We start from the raw sequence: 20,772 nt of genomic DNA on the forward strand, positions 1-20,772 counted from the left end.
GGGAAATCGGGGCCAGGCCGGATTTCCTCTGCGGACCTGCGGCGGCTGCTCGAGCCACCCGCCCCTCCGGACCCCGCGGGGCCACGAACTGCACGTGCGGCGGCCCGGCACGGCCTCGGTGGCACAGCGCTTCCTTAGCGACCCCTCTCCCTCCCCGTCCTTTCATCCTGCCCTCTTCGACCCGCCGCTCCCTAGCCTCGCGGTTTCCTCCCCTCTCGGGTTCCGGATAAACCGAGTCACGCGGGGGCGCGCCGGCCGGGCGCTAGGACCCCGCGGCCGGGCCGAGGGGGGGCGTGGTGGGGCGGGTCGGCGGGAGAGGTATTTAAATTGGAGCCCCAGTCGCCCTCTCGTGGGTCAGGCTCCCGTGGGGCGGTGGAGCGGCCGTGCGCCTCCTCGGGCCGTGACCCCGGGGTCTGGCGCGGGGTGGGACGGGGAGGGCAGGTTTGCGCAAAATGTGCCGGGGCTGCCCGGGAGAGGAGCGGCGGCCGCGCTGAGCCAGGTAGGAGCCGCCCAGCGGGCGAGGCTGGCCGGCCCCTCGGGGAACTGGCGGTCCCGAGCCCCTCTCGAGCACCCGGCGCGGAGCTGTGCTGGGGCTGGTTCATCGAGACACTGATCCTCAGCAATACACCCCCCACCCCAACCAGTACTTTGTACGTGGGGCCAGGGTTGACCCTGCCTCGGCTCCAGGCTCCTAGCTCAGCGGATCTTTCCCGCTAAGGGCAGGGCGAGGCCGGCGTTCCCATTTGACAGATGGGAAAACAACCGCAGAAAGGCTGGGACTTGCCTAGGGAACACACAGGCTAGTCAAGGGCAGTTCAGGATTTGTCTCTGGTCTCCTACTGCCCTCTAACCCTGGCGGGGGGCGGGAGGGGGGGAGCGGGTGTGTGGGTCTTCCCATTCCACCGCACCAGATAGCCTGCCCATCTATAGGGGTGCAGAGGGTGAGGCACCCACCTCTCTCCTAGGGTTTCCGCAGCCAGCCCTCTTCATGGGTGGTAGGACGTGAGGGACCCCCACCCCCACCCTCAGCTGCCTGAAATTCCGCCATCACAGACACATTCCTTTGGGTTAAGGTCTAATTCCCCCGTGGGCTGCACATGTCTCCAGAACGGGGCTTGCCCTTAGTGATTCACTGCTGGCTGGGAACATCCACAGCAGCTCTCCCAGGACCCGACTGCCCGTGATCCAGGCTGAGAGGAGGGAGAGGAGCACCCAGGAGCACCCCGAAGCCCGGCTGGCACTGTGAGCCTGTCTGCTGCTGCGTGTGTCGGGGTTGGGGGATGTGTGGAGTGGGCTAGAAAGGAGATCTTGGCCTGGTGTTGTGGAAACACTTGCTTTAGGAGGCAGACAGACTGGATTCTGATCCTGACTCTGCCATTTACTGCCTATGTGACCTTGGGTAAGTCATCTCCCTGAGCCTGGTTTTCCTCGTGGGCAAATTCTCTAGGAGGCAGGCAGCTCAACACCTGCTGAAAAACACACAGCACACAGATCTGGGCTAAATCCCCAAACACTCATGAGCTGGGTAACTCTGGAGTAAGTCACTTCACCTTTCTGAGTCTCAGTGTTCTCATCTGTAAAATGGAAATTATAGTAACTGCTTCATTGGGTTGTTGTGAGAATTAAATGATACATGTCAAGTGCTAAGAAGAGTATCTAACATCCTTAAACACTAAAGACGGGCTTAATATTGGTAGCGCCTCTCCACCTCATTTCTCTCTCTCTCTCTCTCTCTCACTCACACACTTTGACACACACGTACACATTTTTTTTTTGGCACTTCTCCTCCCAGAGTCCTAAGATGTTTCTGGCCTCCTCTTCCCTGGGCCACTTGTCTGCAGGCTGGGGGCCTTCCTTTTGAGCACTCCTCGCCACGCCTGGCCTGCTCAGCCCTGCAAGTTTGTCCCCACTGGGAAAGACAATGTTTGTCCAGGGTACCTTCACAGCCATTCTCTGCTTGATCATCACAACCACTGGGGGCAAACAGTGGCAAAACAGGAACCAGGCTACTTGCTCTACAGATGGGACATGGAGACCCTGAAAGGTGAAGGGACGTGCCCCAGGGCGCTGGGCTGGTGAGCAGTAGAGTCAGGATGGGAGCCTGGGTCTCAGTGATCCCAATCCTCCCTCTTGAGAGCGAGTAACCCTCAAATTCTACACACTGTGTCTGGGCACTGCTGAAGGGTGGCCACCATCAAGGGGCCCCTCTCCTTTGGATGGCAGGGCAGAGTTCCACGTGCTTGCAGGGACGGGCCCCGCTGGATGCTCAGGTGCCCACCTGGGAGATAGGATGGGATTTGGCAGGGGAACAGGAAACAAAAGCCCCTTTGGGAAGGTTCAGAACTAACCCAGGTCCTCCCTTATCCTTACCTACCTTATCCTTACTCAAGACTCAGCCCTTTGCAGTGGACTGGTACCCCTCACTTTGCTGTTTATTCAATAGATCTTTAGTGAGCACTGCTTATTAGATCCCTGTTCTCAGAATAAGAAATAAACTATTAGGAAACAACCAATACAAGGAAAACAGTAAAACACAAGCAGATCTGGGGAGGTGGAGGGAGCAAGCAGGGCCAAGGCCCTGAGGCAGGAGGGCACTTGCTTGAGGAATGGCGAGAAACGTAGGACTCGGTGAGGGAAGGACAAATGGTAGATGGAGTCAGAGAGCAGATTGTGTACATCTGGACTTTATGGGAGGTTTTCAAGCAGTGAGATTCATGGTCTGATACGTGATTTAAAGACATCACTCAGGCTACTATGCTTAGGGCAGACTGAAAGAGATCAGGGTGGGAACAAGGTGTTGCTGGGGTTGAGGCCCGAGGTCACGGTGGTACCTCAGTCTGTGGGGTGGTAGGCAGATCCAGAGTCTGTTTTTTTTTTAGGAAGAGCGGACAGAACCTGCTGATGAGGGGAGGGAGTGTGGCAGGGAGGTAAAAGGAGAGTCCAGGAGAGAAACTGCCATGTCACCGAGGCGCCACGTGTGCATTCTCAGTTCCTTCCCCGACCTGCACAGTGTGAGATGGGTCCCAGTGGACAGCAAGGCCCCTCTGCCCTGGGGACACGTCCCATGGTGATGGGGGGAGGTGGTGGGGTCAAGGGAAGGGAACCAGGGGCTGATGGAATGCTTGGCGCCAATATATAGCCCAGACTTGGAGAACCAGAGACGGCTTCTTGGAGGAGGTAACATCTAGGCTGAGACCCAAAGAATGAGGAGGTATTCAGCACAATAGAGGGGAGGAAGTGAAGGTTAGGGGCAGTGAAAAGATGCTTAGAGAACTGAAGGGGATTCAAGGCTTCCAGAAAACAGAATAGGAAAAGGGACAGTGAGAAATGAAGCTGGAGAGCAGAGCTGGTGAGGCAGGCAGGCTCCTCAAGGGCCTCGAAGGCCCTGCTGAAGGGTTTCCACTCAATTCCGAGTATACTGGCTTTCAAAAGGGGGGTGATGTTCTGCTTTTTAAACAGCAGAACAGAATTTCCTGTGAAAGCCCAACCTGTAACGCAGGTGAGAGGGAGAACAGCTGTGGGGCAGGGGGCCCATGGCCCCGGGGGAACCCGGGGAGCAGGGCTTAAAAGACACCACTGCGTTCTTTGCCTATCTGAACAAGGAAGGACCTCAGAGCACCCGCCTTCATTTACAATTCATAGCAAGGATGTTTATGGGTTCTAACAGTAAAGACTCAGACCATAAAGGTTCTATAAATGCATCTTCTAAAGCATCCCTAAAAAAAAAATAAATAAATAAAGCATCCCTCAGATTCACAATTCAGCACTTACTTATTGAGCACCTGCAGGAGACCTTATAGCGTAGAGGTTAAGGGCACAGATCCAGAAACCTAACTACCTGGGTCTGTCACTTGTTAGTTGTGTGATCTTGGGCATGTTGCTTAATTTCTCTGAGCCACCGTTTTCCTGTCTGCACAGTGGGAATGGTGATCATGAAGCCAAGTCATTGAATTATTGGAAAGAGTAAATGAGTTCATAGCTGTAAAGTGTCAAGATGAGTGCCTAGTGTGTGAGAGCTCTGTGTGTGACACTTTCATAGAATACGTCTCACTTGATCTTAACAAAACTTGGCGAGGTTGGCATTAGCCTCAGAAGAGGAAACTGAGGCTCAGAGAGGTAAAGCGACTTGTACAAAGTCACACAGCAGGTAATTGAAGGAGACAGAGGAAGCAGTCTGGTGTGGGTGACTCTGAGTCCAGTGCTCTTGGAGAATATTATGTGTCTCTCCTTGTTAATGTTTTGTATGTATTTATATTATGGTCACTTCTGGGCCTTTATCTGTGTCCCCAGTTCCCAGTACAGAGCCAGACATGAAGAGGCATTCAGTAAAGATGTGGGTGAATGAATGAATGAATGAATGAATGAAATTGACGAACTGAGCTGTGTGTTGCTAGCACTTGGCCCAGGTTCCCCGTGAATGAGCCCCTAGCAGCCCTGGGATGTGACCCGGTTGGGGCCTTTGTGGTCCCCCTCAACCTCAACCAGGCTGCTCATAGAGAGAAGGGCTGGCCCAGCAGGCCTGGGTGTCCCACTGTGTAGGCGGTGGCTTCAGTGAAAGTTAAGGGCCTGGCAGCCTGTTCCTGGGGAAGTCCACGGGCCACAGTGCTGGGGGCAGGGCAGGCCTCCTGGCGGAGCTTCCTGTCAAGGCTCCAGGCCCGGCCTTAAAACAATGGCAGGGACTCGGGGATCAGAAAATCAAAAGAGAAAGGGCAAAATAAGGTTCTGCGAGTGGGGGGATTGAGGAATTCCGTTTGGAACTTGAAGAGCTAAGATGCGGGGACCTGCTTGTAGCCTGTGTGGAACTGGAGTCAGAGGCCCAGCCCTGAACTTGGTCCAGGGCAGCGCTTAAGGTCTGTCTGCCTCCGGCTCACCTCCTCCAGGCTGTCTTCCACCAGATGGGGCCTTTTGAAACCCAAATCTGACCTTGTCACCCACTGCTTAAAAACCCTTGTCCAAGGTAATGGCTTAACTCCACCACCTGGCACCAAAGGCCCTTTGTGACGGGCTGCAGCCCTGTTTCCCATCACCTTCACAAGGTGCCCCATTCACAGCACCTTCAGTCCAGCTCCCGCTGTGGTCTGGGGTTCCCTGAGGGCAGGTGCAGACAGGAGGGGGTGGTGGGAGCCCTCGGTGGCAAGGAGCCTGCGGTCTTAACCATCTTCCCCTTTCCTCCCGCCCTGTGCAGAGCCATGAGCCACCAGATTCTGCTGCTTCTGGCCATGCTGACCCTGGGCCTGGCTACCTCCCAACACCGAGACAAGGTGCCCTGTAGGAAGGTAAGATGCTCTGCCTCGTCAGGGAGAGCTCCTCATATCCCCTGCCCCCGGGGTGTCCTACTGCCCCAGAAGCCAGAGGCTAGAGGGCTCAGAAGGGGAAGGGGATCTGTTTAATGCCATTAAACCTCACATTTAATGAGCACCTACTAGAATGTCTAAATGCCTTGTTTACTATTAATCCTGCCAGGTAAGTATAATTATTACAGTTTTAGAGAATTGGAAACCAGCTTGGAGAAGTTAGCCAACTTGTCTGAGGTCACTCACTTCAGGCCAGTAGGGACTCTATTTCCTCAAGCCGCCCCCACAAGGCAGAGGGTCCAGCTGGCTGCTGAAGAATATGTGTGCGTGCGTGCCAAGTCACTTCAGTCGTGTCTGACTTTTTGTGACCTCATGGACTGTAGCCCATCAGGCTTCTCTGTCCATGGGGATTCTCCAGGCAAGAATACTGGAGTGGGTTGCCATGCCTTCCTCCAGGAGATCTTCCCATCCCAGGGATCAAACCCACGTCTCTTACATCTCCTGCATTGGCAGCCAGATTCTTTACTACTAGCACCACCTGTGAAGTCCTGAAGAATATGTATATGTGTGGGGAACCTAGGGTGGGCAGCTGGGAAAGACTCTTCTGTTCTGGGCCCCTCCTGGGGACAAATCCCCTCCCTAACTGAGCTCCTTAACTTGAGCCCAACTGCCGTATTCCTGCTGTGATGCCTCTCATTTATTACTGCCCAGGTCAAAGGCTGCCTCCTCCAGGAAGCTTTCCCTGACCCTTCCCAAGCCATCCCTTTTCTGGGCTCCCACAGTCCTAAGCCTTCCTCCTTCTCAACATTGAGCACATAGGGTAGTTGGTAAATGGGTCCATACCTGACTCAGCTACCAGACCAAGAGCTCCTCAAGGGCAGTGACAAAGTTTGATTCACTTTGTCCAATTTTCCTGCCTGGAGTCAGGGAAACTAGCTCTGAGGTTACTGTGACCCTGTGTGGTACAGAGAAAAGAGATTATCTAGTTTACTTGTAAGGCTGGACAGTCACTGAGGTCAAGGCCAGAGCTTGGGCTGGGGAAGGGACAGGCTCTCCAGTAGCCTCATTTGATCCTGGGACTGGAAGCTCATGACACAGAGCTGGTGTTTTAGTCACCCAGTCATGTCTGACTCTTTTGTGACCCCATGGATTGGGATTTTTCCAGGCAAGAATACTGGACTGGGTTGCCATTTCCTTTCTCCAGGGGATCTTCCCAACCAAGGGACCGAACTTGCATCTCCTACATTGCAGGCGGATTCTTTACTGCTGAGCTACCAGGGAAGCCCCTGTGACACAGGGTGGGCAGCTGCTTTTGGAGGTGCCTGTGCTAGCAACCAGGGCCAGTGGCACTTGCCTGGGGTTTGCAGTGTCTGCTGTCGCTACCTCACCTGTGCTCCTTGGAGCCCTTCCAGGGTTCCCAGAACCCAGAATAATAGGCAGAGAAGGACTCACACGTCACCACATGCAGCCCCACATCCTACCTGGGGCAGAAGGCTCAGAGGGAGGAAGGGTCTGGGCCACCCAACAGGCAGAGGGGATCTGGGTGAGCTTTGGATTTGGCAAAGGAGATAACAGGCAGGAAAGGACTTTCTGAACTCCCACGGAAGGCATTATGATGCTTTTCAGTAGTAAAAAGAAATGGCCACATGCCAAGGGCTAGCAAGGGGCCTGCTCTACACTAAAGACTATCTCTCATTTTGTCCTGCCCAGAACTCCTCTTTTCAGCTGAGGAAACTAAGGCTGAGAGAAGAGATGTGGCCCCAAGGTCATACAGACAGGAAGTAACAGAGCCAGGATTTGGACCCCTCCTTCCCGAGTTCATGCTCTCCACTGCCAGCTGATTCTCGCTGCCCTGCTTCCCTTCTGTGTGCAGGCAGTATGATGGGGTTTTAGTGGCACCCTCTTCCCTCCTAAAAAAAAAAAAGAAGCTGGGCAATGGCATCCTGGCATATCCGAGAGAGTGGATGGGGGTCATCAGGGGAAGCTCTGAACCTGACTAAGGTTGAATGCTCCCAAGACCCCTCCCCACATAAGTCACTCATGCTGGGGGCTCAGAGATCAGGGAGCAGTGGGTGCCCTGCAAATGGTGTCCTGAGAGCTGCCCTGGTCTTCAAGCTCCTTCTTGGACTGAACTGCTGAACTGGAGAGCTGAGCAGTCCTGCCTCGTGGCAGCCACCTCTGGGCCTCTGTGACAGGGGTCCTGGGCACTGGGCAGAAAGCAGGATTGGGTGCTGGACTGGGCTAGTTTTATGTCCTGGCTCAGCTCTCAGGGGCTGGTGCCCCAGGGAACCTTTGAGTATCCAGAGGTGAAATGGGGCTGGGCTTACATATGGGGTAGGCGCTCCCCACCCCACACAACACACGTTATGTCTGTGTTCATTTTGTTGTTTCTTCTTTAATCAGGATGGTTCAGGGAGCTGAGAATATGGATGAGGAGTCTCTGCCCAGTAGCCCCAGCTGGCAGAGAGGTTGTGAGGGAGGAGGGAGCAAGGAGCCAGGCAGGTCTGGCAAGGTGGCTGGAGTATGAGGATTCTAGTTTGCACTGGTGCCCAATGGCAGGGATTTTCCCTGGGCCTCTGAGGAATGCCGGTCACTGTGCCGTGTGGACTTGGAAGAGTAACACATGCCTGATGGAAGACAGCTGGTTCCTCCCCCATCCGTCCCCTTACCTTGGGCTCTTGGGAGGAAGCTGAGAGCTGGGCCAGGCAGGGAACACCCAGGCTGTGTTCCGACCCTGTCGGCCCAGCTGCTGACTTGTGACCTCATTCAGGTTACTGCCATCTTTAGGCTTGGTCTCCCCATCTGGGAAGGGGGTGGGCTGAACCCTTTGCATTCTAATAGTCTTTGACTGTAGTCTAAATAAATGGATGTACGTCCTAAGTTGCTTCAGTCATGTCCGACTCTTGAGACCACATGGACTGTAGCCTGCCAGGCTCCTCTGTTCATGGGATTTCTCAGGCAAGAATACTGAAATGGGTTGCCATTTCCTCCTCCGGGAGATCTTCCCAACCCAGGGATCAAACCCTATCTTCTGTATTGTCAAGCGGGTTTGTTACCACTAGCACCATCTGGGAAACCCTGAATGAATGGATCATCCCTTTTCTTTATCATTCAGAAATGTGATTGAGTCAGTCCCTCAGACCTGTATTAAGCTGATGATGTCTTTCATCTACTGAAAAATGTACTGAGCACTTTCTGGTGCTCAGAAAGGCCAGGTCCAAATATCCACTCAATCAAACCCGTTGCCCTGAGCTCACTTTCTAGCCAGTCCGCACTCAGATAGTCACAGGGAGTTGTGAGAGCCCAGAGGAGGCCCCGACCTGCCCGGCATTCAGGGAAGTCTCCTGGGTGGAGGAGACCCTGGTGCTCAGCACACAGAGGTCATGATCCTGATCTGGTTGGGCAGAGCACAACCAGCACGCGGAGCAGCAGGAAGGAGGCTGAGAGGTGGGTGTGGGAGGGTGCAGTGGGGTGTGGTCAGGTGTGGGCTGGGCTAGGGTGGGTTGGGAGATCAGCAGGGACCACAAACAGCATTGAACCCTACTGAGAGTCCTGGCTCTGCCTGGAAGGGGTTTAAGTCAAGGGCAGCATGGTCAGAGTGGAGTTTCTGAGCAGTTGCCAGGCATTTGGCTGGCAGACCTATCAGAAGGGGTCAGTGGAGACAGAGAGGCTGGGGTGTAGTGGGCCTGAGCTGGGTGCTTATGGAAGTCAGAGCCTTTGCTGGGAAAGGCTGGGGTTCCTGGTGTGCCGGAAATGACAGCGGGAGACTGCATTCACATGGAAAGAATTCTGGCCCCTGAAGGCACATGTGGTGGAGGACAAAAGTGGGGTCTTTGGTTGTTAAGAGGCTGGGGTTCAAAAGCTATTAGCTCTGTTCCTCACCAGCGGGGTGATCCTAGACTCTGTCTTCCCTTCTCTGAGTTTGGGTTTCTTAAAGAGGGGTGATCATGTTTGATGGGCAGGTTACCATGACAATCCGACGAGACCATGGGTCTGAAAATGCAAAATAAAATATAAAATGCTGAATAGGCATTGGGGAAGGATGAGTTACATTCTGGATCAGAACCAGATGGAGCTCACACAGCAAAATCAGTCTTGTCAACAAAGAACACGGGTTGGGACTCTGGTCATCTTTTCCCCTGCCCCAACCCCATCTCTGGGGGCCCATCTGGACTGGACCATGGGAACTGAAGCCACTGATGGGGTGGAGTGGGGTGGGGGTAGATGGGGCAGCGGGAAAGAGGTCACATCTAGGGAGTGTCAGCAAGGAAGGCCAGCTCTGGGACCAGAGCTGTGCCCTATGGAGTGAGGATTTGAATGAGATCTGAGGGTGAGGGACCACAATTAAAACAGAGGACTAGAGTGGAAAGAGCATTTTTCCCTTTTGGAAACATTTCTCCCAAAGTGGTTTCTAATCTAACATCAGCTGGGTAAGTTTAACTCTCTGGGTCCATAGAAGGAACTTGGGATGTGGAACGAGGAGGCCTGGGTCCCAGCTTGGCCCTGCTCCTCACTGGCCCTGGGTAACTCTAAATGATATGTGGCTTAGTTTCCTGTAAAATAGGATAATAATCAGTACAGAATTTTTTTTTGTTAGTACATTTTTCCTTCTGTCTATCATATGTATGGTCTACCTATCAAAGCTTCCTTGAGTCTTGCCTGATGGTAGCACCGCTGTACTATGTACCAAAGACAGTGGCAGGGAGCAGGGTAGGGATCATGCAGACCTAGGGGGATTAGGCTGGGGTGGAGGACCTGAATCATGCTGGGAGGACAGAAGAGAGGCCGAGCCACGCCTGGTGGGGGCTCAAGTCATCCTTCCTAGAGGCGAGTGTCTGGTTCTACCTCCTACTGCATGCACTAATGTCCACTGCTCTCCCTGCCCTCCCACCCTCCCCAGGTGGACAAGGAGGTCTGGTGCCAGGGCCGTGGCCTGCTCCAGGTCCCCTCGATGCTCTCGCGGGACATCGAGGTCCTCAACTTATCTGGGAACCAGCTGCGGAGCATCCTGGCCTTGCCCCTGGGCTTGTACACGGCACTTCGTCACCTGGACCTGAGCACCAACGAGATCAGCTTCCTCCAGCCAGGGGTCTTCCAGGCCCTGCCCCACCTGGAACACCTCAACCTGGCTCACAACCGCCTGGCGGTGGGCACGGCGCTGAACACTGGGGGACTGGGCCCCCTGCAGCACCTGACGTCCCTGGACCTGTCGGGGAACAGCCTGTACAGCGGCCTGGCGGAACAGCTGCTGGGGGAGGCGCCCGCGCTGCGCACCCTCTCCCTGGCGGAGAACAGCCTGACACGCCTGGGCCGCCACACCTTCTGGGGCACACCCGCCCTTGAGCGGCTGGACCTGCACAGCAACGTGCTGATGGACATCGAGGACGGCGCCTTCGAGGCCTTGCCCCGCTTGGTGCACCTCAACCTCTCCAGGAACTCCCTCACCTGCATCTCCGATTTCAGCCTCCAGCAGCTGCGCGTCCTGGATCTGAGCTGCAACAGTATCGAGGCCTTTCAGACGGCCCCGGAGCCGAGGGCCGAGTACCAGCTCTCCTGGCTCGACCTGCGGGAGAACAAACTGCTCCACTTTCCCGACCTGAGCTCACTCCCGAGACTCATTTACCTGAACGCGTCCAACAACCTCATCCGGCTCCCTGCGGAGCCACCCCGGGGTGGAGGCGAGGGCCTCCATGCGCCTTCCGAGGGCTGGTCAGCCTTGCCCCTCTCCAACCCCAGCCGCAATGCCAGCACCCAACCCCTCTCCCAGCTCTTGAATCTGGATTTGAGCTACAATGAGATTGAGCTCATCCCGGAGGGCTTTCTTGAGCCCCTGACCTCCCTGCGGTCCCTGAACCTCAGCCGGAACTGCTTGCGGGCCTTTGAGGCCCGGCCCGTGGGCTCCCTGCCCTGCCTGACGCTCCTGGATGTCAGCCACAATGCGCTGGAGATGCTTGAGCTGGGCGCCAGGGCGCTGGGGTCCCTGCGGACGCTGCTCCTACAGGACAACGCCCTACGGGACCTGCCCCCATACACCTTCGCCAGCCTGGCCAGTCTGCAGAGGCTTAACCTGCAGGGGAACCGGTTCAGCCCCTGCGGGGGCCCAGCTGAGCCTGGACCCTCGGGTTGTGTGGCCTTCTCTGGCATCTCCTCCCTCCGTGTCCTGAACCTGGCAGACAATGAGATGGAGATACTGCGGGCAGGTGCCTTCCTCCACACGCCACTGGCCGAGCTGGACCTCTCCTCTAACCCTGGGCTGGATGTGGCCCCAGGGGCCTTGGCGGGCCTGGAGGGCTCCTTGGAGGTCCTGGCCCTGCAGGGCAATGGGCTGGACGTCCTGCAGGTGGACCTGCCCTGCTTCAGCTGCCTCAAGCGGCTCAATCTGGCCGAGAACCGCCTGAGCCGCCTGCCTGCCTGGACACAGGCTGTGTCTCTGGAGGTGCTGGACCTGAGAAACAACAGCTTCAGCCTCCTTCCAGGCAGTGCCATGGGAGGCCTGGAGAACAGCCTGCGGCGCCTCTACCTGCAGGGGAACCCCCTCAGCTGCTGCGGCAATGGCTGGCTGGCGGCCCAGCTGCACCAGGGCCGTGTAGATGTGGACGCCACCCAGGACCTGATCTGCCGCTTTGGCTCTCAGGAGGAGGTGTCCCTGAGTCACGTGCGTCCCGAGGACTGTGAGAAGGGGGGGCTCAAGAACGTCAACCTCATCATCATTCTCACCTTTGCGGTGGTGTCTGCCATCCTGCTCACCACTCTGGCCACCTGCTGCTGCGTGCGCCGGCAGAAGTTTAGCCAACAGTACAAAGCCTAGAGAGTTTGGAGGCCACACACAGGCTCTGTCGGGAGACCCTGCTGGGGCAGTGGGGGAGCCAGAGGCACGGAGAAGAGTGGGGACTGACCCATGATCACACAGTGAGCCAGGGTCCAAGACCCTTGGTCTCTCCGTCCCAGCCCCGAGCTCTTTTCCCCATGTCCTGCTATACCAGTAGGTGACCTACTTCTCAGGCCGCACATCATGGGGTCCAGCTGTGGAAGCCGGAAGTTGGGCAGTTTCAGAAGTGTCAGAGGGTAAGGCTGACCCCACCAGATCTTCAGAGCTTTGCCAAGCATCTGTTTTGTGCCACACCCTGCCCTGGGCACTGGGGGCGCCGGGGTATGAGACACATCCCTGCCTTCAGCATTGCCCAGTCTGGGTGGGCAGGTGGTTGCAGAGTGTGCGGTCACCATGTGGAGTGTGAAAGCTGGGGCTCCAAAGTTCTGCAGCCCCAGCTGGCTGAATGTGGATAGTCCTGCCCTGGCTGGGCCAGGGCAAGAAAGGGGCAAGACCAAGAGGATTTGTCTGAGACATTTCCAAGCAGACTATTTGTCACATCTTCTGATAATGACTTTCAGCTTCTCTGGAACATGAAGAGATTGTGACCGGAAGAGAGCTGGAGCCACTTGAGTAAGGCTTGGATCCAGTGCTGTTAGGCAGGCTGCGGCAGCTCTGGCAGGGTCTGGTTAAGAGGCAGTCTCCCTGGGCTCTGGCCCAGCACTGGACTGGTCTGTTTCCTGCTCTCAACAGGCGCTTTCCTACCTGGCTCCCTCAGGTTGCACACAGGGGTCCAGATAACTGCCCTAGCCCTCCCCCCATTCCCTGTCCAGGCCCTGCTCAGGCCTGCTGCTCCAACCCAGCCCCACCCTGGCCGGTGAGCCAGGAGTAAGACCCTTATGTATCTGGTTCTGTTTTACACCACACTTGGCACCAGTAACAAACCCAAGCCTGTATTTGCCTCTTTATGACAACCGTCTGAGGTTGGTATATTATCCCATTTAACTAGAGGCTCTGAAAGTCTCCCTCCAGGGATCGCCAGCTAAGAAATGCCAGAACTGAGCTCCAGACTCACATCCTCCTGCGTCCAGAGCCTGAGCTTGGCCATTGCAGGCTGTAAGATGGACAGGAAATGGCCCCATATGGCTGGAACAGGGCCAGGGAGCATCTGGGCACATCCACCCACTCTTCTCCTTCCTCTCTTCCAGGAGGGCAGAGAGCCCTTGAATTCCCTCCCTCTCTCTCCCTCTGTTGAGCATAGCCTGGAACTTGAGACCATTGAGTCCAACCTCCCTGGTACATAGATAGAACAGCTGAGACTTAAGAAGAGAATGGGACTTGCTCAGAGCTGCTCAAGTCAGGACAGAGCTTGTGAAAAAAGGTGGATTCAGACCTCACTGAGGGAGTCAGGGATGGGGGTTGGACCTGGGCAGTTTTCCTTCTCTCTCTCAGCTGTCACATCACAAGATGATGCTGGCTCCAACCTCCCTTTCTGGTCCTCATCGTGCAGGGAAGTTTCTCCCCCCTAGAAAAATGCATAGAAAAATCCCATGCAGATATAACCCATGGAATCGTGCGCTGTCTGGGGACAAAGGAAGCCCTGGGATGAGCCCAGGACTCTGTGTCAATGTCTTCACCTTCTTGCTGTGCTTGGCCTGCACTCAGGCTCATGATGGTGCTCGGTAAAGTATGAGATGATGAAAACGGCCCTCTGTCCACCCCATTTTACAGATGAGAAAACTGAGGCTGAGAGAGGGTCAAAGACTCAGGGAGTCCATGGCAGAGCAGGGCCAGAACCTGGCCTGGTGGCCTGGCCCCAGCCGGGGGCCCTGGTGGTGAACGGGGCAACTGGTGGGTCCAGTCCTGTTCGGGATCATGACCACAGGTGCTCACTGCACACAAACACTCTTCCTCAGGCCTGAGGGCAAGGCATGGGCCTTTTCATGCCTGATCTTTGAAAACACTACACGATGCTGCTCTCACCTGGGAGCCAGGCCACAACCCAGGCCTCAGGACCCACTCTTTGTGTAACCCACATGAATGTATTAAACAATGATTTTGGAGAAATGGTGCAGCCTGCCGGCCTCCTCCTTGCTGCTGGGAATCTTTGCATCCACTTGAACCCTGCCCTCCTCTACTTCCCTTCCAGCCTTTGAAGCCTCATGGCAGACCCATGGGGAGACAGGCTGAGGACCGCTGGGTGGGAGACTGAGGCCCTGGGTCTCACCATCTTGACTCTTGGTGCCTCAGCCACCATCATGTCCCCTGCACACCTCTGTCTCCTCACACTCGGCAAACCCCGCTCCCCACCCACGAAGAAGATGGTGACTTCCAGCAGGAACTTGTTAGCGCCTTTCTCTGCAGCTCCATTCGAGTGCTTTCTCTGTACCCTCTCCCCACCCCGTCCAGAGGCAGCCCTGGGCATGTCCTGTCCTCTCTCATTTATTTTCTCACTTTCCTCTCCTTTCAGCCTCTCCTCTCTGCTTCTGTCCTCCTCGCAGATATCAGCTGTGCTCAAGTCTTGCCCATCTTAAAAACAGTATGAAGACCCTTAAACCGCTTTCCCCTTTCCTTTCCCGACATCATGGATAAATGCCTCAGTAAAGTAGCTTCCTCTCCCTCCCCTCCATCCTAATCTATTCCAGGCCACTTCCAGCTGTCCCCAGCAATCTCCCCAACCCAGGACTGAGGTCAAAGGATGTACTTTTCAGATCACGCCTCCCTGACCCCTCCACAGCGGGGCCCCTTGCCTCTATCCCCCGATCACCCACACCCTCCCCTTGGGACACTCCCCTGACATCTAGGACCCCGGATGCCTTCCTCTCAGGCAACTCCTTCTCAGTCTTTGCTGTGTGCTCATTTTCTTCAAGCCATCAGAATGGCAATCAGCAGGACTCCTCTCAGGAACGTTATCACACTCACTGATGTGGCTGCCCCGTCACTCTGATGATGCCCACATCTCGGGCTCCAGCCCCAGGCCTTCCTGAGCATCCAGCCCTGCTACCGCGACACCCAAAGGCCTCCCCAGCTAGAGAGTTAAAGGTCCCCCAGGGGCTGAAGGATTGAGAGTGATCAGCCAGGCTGCTCAAAGTTGAGCTTGGAAGAATCAAGAGGGGTCAGAAGAAGAGCATTCCTGGTTCCTAGAAGAGAGTTGGAGGATAAGAGTGTGGGCTGTGGGGTATAGGGAAAGCAATAAGAGTCGCCCCCCTGAGGTGGGAGTGGGAGTCTGGTGAGGGGCACTGAGGCAAAGTCTAGAGGGCAGGGAGTGGGCCCCCAGGCTCTCCCACTTTGCAGCCCTCTGTGCTTGTCTTCATGTGGCTCCATTTCCCCTTCTCAGCTGCCTCACAGCCAGACACTACCCCCTCTGCAGGTGCCAACCTTCTCTTCTCCACCTTCTCTCCCACAGGCTCCAGCTCTGCCTCCCCCATCCCCCAAGTACCCTGGCGATTTCTCCAGCCCAGCTTCTTCTCTGGGCTGTGGCCTCTCACCTCTCTGTTCCTGCTCCCAGCTCCTACTCTCCAAAGGAAAAATTGAAATGCCTATTTCATGGATGGGGCTGGGGGGTGGCGGTGGTGAGCATTTATGTGACTCAACGCCCTGGCACACAGGAGACGCTCCTTGATGGCTCACGGACAGTAGACACATGCCCGGGACAGTAGCACGGACTGAGCTCAGTCCAGGACTCTGCGGGAGCCTCCAGGCCCCTGACCTCTTTTCCTGGCAAACAGAGGAGTGTGCTCACCTGGCCAAGACCCCCAGCAAGGCAGAAATTCCTGTTTTCAGCTGAACATGGACATAGCTGCCAACTAGGTCATCAGAGCATCCGGCAAGTTCCAGAGAGAGAGAGGAGGCCAGTGCACAGTCCCTGTCACAGACAGACTGCAGTGCCAGGTCACCAGGCTACTTGAGCCAGGCTTCCAGTGAGCCATTGAGGCACTCCACAAGGGCCAGGGCCCAGCAGGACTAGCCTTGCAGGCCAGGTGGGAGGGTGGGGAGCCAGCAGCCCTGGCCCACCAGCTGCTGCATCCTGCCGGTTCCCTGTGCTGGCTCAATCCCCCGCCCTGGAATCCAGGATCCACTGTCTGATCTCTGTGCCCTTGCTGTTTCGCAGCTCACAGGTCCTGCAAGTCAGGTCCCTGCAACCCTCCAGTCCCATCTCTCTCTGGCCGCCTCCCACCTCTTATTCCAAGCTGACACTTAATTAGCACCTCCAGGTTGAGGTCTGCACTGAACACTTGACGTCCATGGCCGAAGATAATTCTAACATGCTTTGAAAACATTTCTGTAATTGTCATCTTCACTTTAGAGAAACTGAGATTCAAGATCCCACAGCTATCAAGTGCCAGAGCTGAGACTGAACCCAGGTTCACCCTGCTTCTCTCTGGAGCCAGCGATCTTAACCATTAGGCAGCACTGCCTCCTGACCCTCCCAACTGCCGGCTCTCTCCCACCTCCTCTCCTCAATATGTCTCACCCACCCTGATCCCTTTGCCAAACCCCTCCTTTTCAACCCCTGCCCGCATCACGTCCTCTGAGAAGACTATCCTGATTTCCCTCCTCCAGCCACTGACAGCTCTGGCTGCCCTGGGCTGCTACATCAGAGTGTCGGCCTGACCTGCCAACTAGACCAGGAGCTCCTGGAGAGAGGTCCTACCCAGAGTCCCTTCTGTATCCCCGGGGCCCGTGAGCCAGCACACAGGCAAGTTCAAAGAAAAGGCTTCCTGAATGGACAGCCCTGCCCTCTAGGACCTAAAGTCTTGTAGGGGTTAAGATCAAACCAAGAATGGGTGACAGACTTCTCAGACAGACTCCGGAGACCCAGTGGGACTGCTCTGGGGAAGAGGAATCTTCTCTCACCATCCTTGTTCCCCTTGGTTCCTCTTGCCTCTAGGACCCTGACTTCCCTTCTCCACCCCCCACTTGCCTCCCACTCTCCTCTTCTCTTTCCCCTCCCTCAGTCATCTCCCCTCCACCCTCAACTCCCTGGGATCAGCTGGGGCTGTGGTGCTGAGAACATGGAGGGGAGGGAGGCCCAAGCTGTTTATAGGAACTGGAGCAGCTCCATCCATCAGCTCTGTTTGGAGCTGGAGACCAAGCATAATAAATACCTTGGCTCCTCCCCAGTTGTGCTTTCCCTGAACTTGGCCATTCGAACTCTAAATTTCTCTGGCCTGCTGGTTCTCAGGACCCAGCTCCCACCCCACCGCACCCTACCCCCACCTCCCACCAAGCTGCCCTGGAAAGAACCCTGCCCCTGGGACCAAATAGGCAAGGCTGAGTCTAGGCTGTGCTGCAGCTTTGCTTTGGAAGCAAATCATGCCCTGCATCTGTGCCTCCATTTCCCCATCCGTAAAATGGGGTCATTATCACTGCCCTCTGAACACACAATGCTGCTCACATATTAGGCTTGAGCATCTGCTTGGTGCTGGGCCCTGGGCCCCTTGAGATCCCTGGGAACAGACAGGCAGAGCCTCTGCCTATTGGGCAGAGGGAGGGGCTGCACCATAGCACAAGCAGGAAGTGGTCAGCACCACGAGGGAGGTCCAGACTTTGGAAGTTTGTTTGCAGCAGGGAGCAGCCCTTCCAGCTGGAGGAGTAAAGGAAGACTTCGAGGACATCTGGTCTGGCCCTGCAAGGAAGGGTAGGATTTCAACATGTGGAGATGGGGAGAGCCTCTGCCTGGTGGAGCAAACGCTGGGCAGCAGGAAGATGCAGGCCTGGGGATGGCGGGGGCAGAGAGAAGTCTCCATCTGCCCAGCCTCCACCCTATCACTCCCAACTTTGTCCTCTTCTCTGATCCTCCAGCACCTTTTGCTTTTTGAAATCTTCCCTCCTTCCCTAGAGAGCTTTACACTCACCCAGCTCTCCCAAGTTGTAGAGGCATTCCCGGAATTCTGCAGTCATGTCCCCACTCCCAGCCTCCCCCTCTCCCCAAAGTCATCCTAGAAAGTGGAAGATTCAGATCAGGGGAAAAGTCATTGGCCAATAGAACGTGTTTCTGGAATGAATAAGGGAATAAATGAATAAAGGAATGAATAAAAGAGTGAGTCAATAAAAAAAGATTAAGTGAGTAGGAAATTGTTTAGTTTAATTGACATACTATGCTGTACATACAAGCTCCCTCCCCTGGTGGTGCTGCTTTTTGGGGGGATGGATGGGAATAGGCAGTAAACACATGCTCGCGTGCACACACACACACACACATAAAGACAATGTGGCAAATCATGATGAGTGTTATAGGAGGAAATAATAGGGAGATGAAATGGGTGGGCCTGGAAGTCCTCGCTGAGGATGGAGTCTGTAAGCTGAGACTGAAGGAGAACTAAAGTGGAGTGAGTGAATTAATATTCCTTCTAGCCTCTTCCCCTCACTCCCATTAATTGGCAAGAGCTGCACTCTAGACCCAGAGGTCCATTCTCATGCATTAAAAAGTACCCTTACCCTCGTACCCTCTGAGCCTTCCCCTCCCTTCAGTGCATTGGCTGTCCCATTCTAGAGTCATGGAGGAAAATATGGAAGGCCATGCATAACAAGTGGTGGGAGGGATGGTCAAGGGATGGGTGCAAAGAGTCAAGTTGTGGGGTAGGGGGCTGGTTAGGCTACAGGATAAGAGAGTCACTTTCCAAAGGCCCCTGATTTAAAATTTTGGGTGGTGCGTTGGATGGGTTTGGCTCTCTCCACCATTCTTAAGTTACCCATGTCAGCTTGCACCAACCATATTCTTTCACCCTAGGTAACTTTCTAACATTCTCCTATTTACCCTGTATGTTTTCTCCATAATCAACTCACCATCGACAGACATATTTAAAATATAATGCAAACATACTTATGCATGTATCATTGTTTTATAAAAATGGGATCATACTATATACAGTTTCCTGCATCTTACTTTTTTTATTCAGCAATACTTCCAGGAAATCCCACCAAACAAACCGATAGCTCTGATTCATTTTTGACAGTATGCAATATTCATAGTGTGAATATTCCATAATTTATTCAACTATTCACCAACTGGAAGATAAACACTTTGATATCTTGCAACTGTAAGCATGCTGTAAAATCACCCTTGTTCATATACCCGTAGTCCCTGGAATTGTATTTCTGTCAGATAACTACTTACAAGTGAGATTCTACATCAATGGACAGATACGTATATGTGATGTTGTGTTGTGCCGCGCTATGCTGAGTCGCGTCGTCAGTTGTGTCCAACTCTGCAATCCTATGGACTGTAGCTGGCCAGGCTCCTCTGTCCATGGGGTTCTCCAGACAGGAATACTGGAGTGGGTTGCCATGCCCTCCTCCAGTGGATCTTCCTGACCCAGGAATCAAACTCAGGCCTCTTATGTCTCCTGCATTGGCAGGTGGGTTCTTTACCAGCAGCGCAACCTGGGAAGCCCATATATATGATACATAATTTTAATAAAGCTACTTTTCAAAAAAACAATGATGTTTCATGTTTCCACAATCAACTTGTGAGATAATCTTTTCCTATGCTTCCTGCCAGAAATGTGGGTAATAGCTACAGATGTGACTCTGCTTATGTATCTTTGTTCTAAATTGCTTTTCGGAGCCTCATTTTTCTTTCATAGCTTCTCAATTTGAGTATTTCACTCAGATTGTTCATATAGTCTAAATTTTCTTTTTTTTCTTTTTTTTACATTTAAATCTTTAAATAATCTAAAATTATTATGAAGATGGAAAAATTACTTGCTTCTGGATGTCCTATTCCCTTTGCTGAAGGAAATGAGTCTTGAATATTCATTGGAAGAAGTGATGCTGAAGCTGAAGCTTCCATACTTTGGCCACCTGATGCAAAGAAATGACTCATTGGAAAAGACCCTGATGCTGGGAAAGGTTGAAGGCAGGAGGAGAAGGGGATGACTGAGGATGAGATGATTGGATGGAATCATCGATGGTCATGAGTTTGAGTAAGCTCTGGGAGTTGGTGATGGACAAGGAAGACTGGAGTGCTGCAGGCCATGGGGTCTAGAAGAGCTGGACATGACTGAGTGACTGAACTGAATTGAATGTACTGTAATTTTGCCAGCATCATGTATTAAATAATCAAAAGCTCACTCTGCCAAATGCTAAATTCTGATATATATTTGGTATCTATTTCTGTATTTCCTGTTCTGTATATTTCATTGATATACTTCTCTATTCCTATAATAGAGAAGTTTGTTGTTTGTTCTGATACAAAATAATGCAAGTTCTTTTGCACTGTTATTATTTTCCATAACTTTTTGGCTATTTCCAGGCATTTACTCTTCCAGGTAAACATTTCACTCTATTTGGAACTGATCTGGGGAGTTTTGACATTTCTATGATATAAGTCTTCCCATCCAGGAGTATTAGTATTTCTTCCCATATATTCAGTTCTCGTGTTCAGACTTTCCACAAGACTGTAAAGCTTTCTTCATATAGGCCCTACGTTTTTCTTGTTAAATCTATTCCTAACCTATTTTGGACTTTTTGTCAAGATTATAAATGGAATATTTTTCCTATTTTCATTTTTGTGTGTTTATTGTCAGAATAGAAAAAAGTTTTAAATAATTGGTTTTTGCATGTTTATCTTGTACCCTATTCAAATAGGGTTTTATTGTTTGTTTGGTTTGGTTTTGTTTTTTGCTTCTCTGCTAGAGGCTCTTGGGTTTTCTGGGTACACAATCA

General features: G+C 53.7%; 1 protein-coding gene across 3 annotated transcripts; it reads left to right on the forward strand.

Moving 5' to 3' along the window:
* The first annotated feature begins 363 nt into the window (after positions 1–363).
* LRRC32 (leucine rich repeat containing 32) lies at positions 364–20,554 on the forward strand. Of its 3 annotated transcripts, XM_065944032.1 has the most exons (4): positions 364–499; positions 1,074–1,242; positions 5,186–5,276; positions 10,195–20,554. In XM_065944032.1, the coding sequence occupies exons 3-4, from the start codon at positions 5,190–5,192 to the stop codon at positions 12,100–12,102; spliced, it is 1,995 nt and encodes a 664-aa protein (XP_065800104.1). In that variant the 5' UTR covers positions 364–499; positions 1,074–1,242; positions 5,186–5,189; the 3' UTR covers positions 12,103–20,554. The 3 variants fall into 3 exon arrangements, with proteins under 3 accessions (XP_065800104.1, XP_065800103.1, XP_065800105.1); XM_065944031.1 differs by lacking the exon at positions 1,074–1,242; XM_065944033.1 differs by lacking the exons at positions 364–499; positions 1,074–1,242 and adding an exon at positions 1,252–1,399.
* Positions 20,555–20,772: the final 218 nt, after the last annotated feature.

The sequence above is a fragment of the Muntiacus reevesi genome, chromosome 9 (assembly GCF_963930625.1).
Source record: "Muntiacus reevesi chromosome 9, mMunRee1.1, whole genome shotgun sequence".
NCBI classification, from domain to species: domain Eukaryota; kingdom Metazoa; phylum Chordata; class Mammalia; order Artiodactyla; family Cervidae; genus Muntiacus; species Muntiacus reevesi.

What these genes read in the sequence shown, in the direction of transcription:
- LRRC32 (XM_065944032.1), top strand. Translation starts at nt 5,190, where the DNA reads ATGAGCCACCAGATTCTGCTGCTTCTGGCCATGCTGACCCTGGGCCTG. An exon ending in ACAAGGTGCCCTGTAGGAAG is followed by an intron (nt 5,277 to 10,194) that starts GTAAGATGCTCT and finishes CACCCTCCCCAG; the next exon opens with GTGGACAAGGAGGTCTGGTG.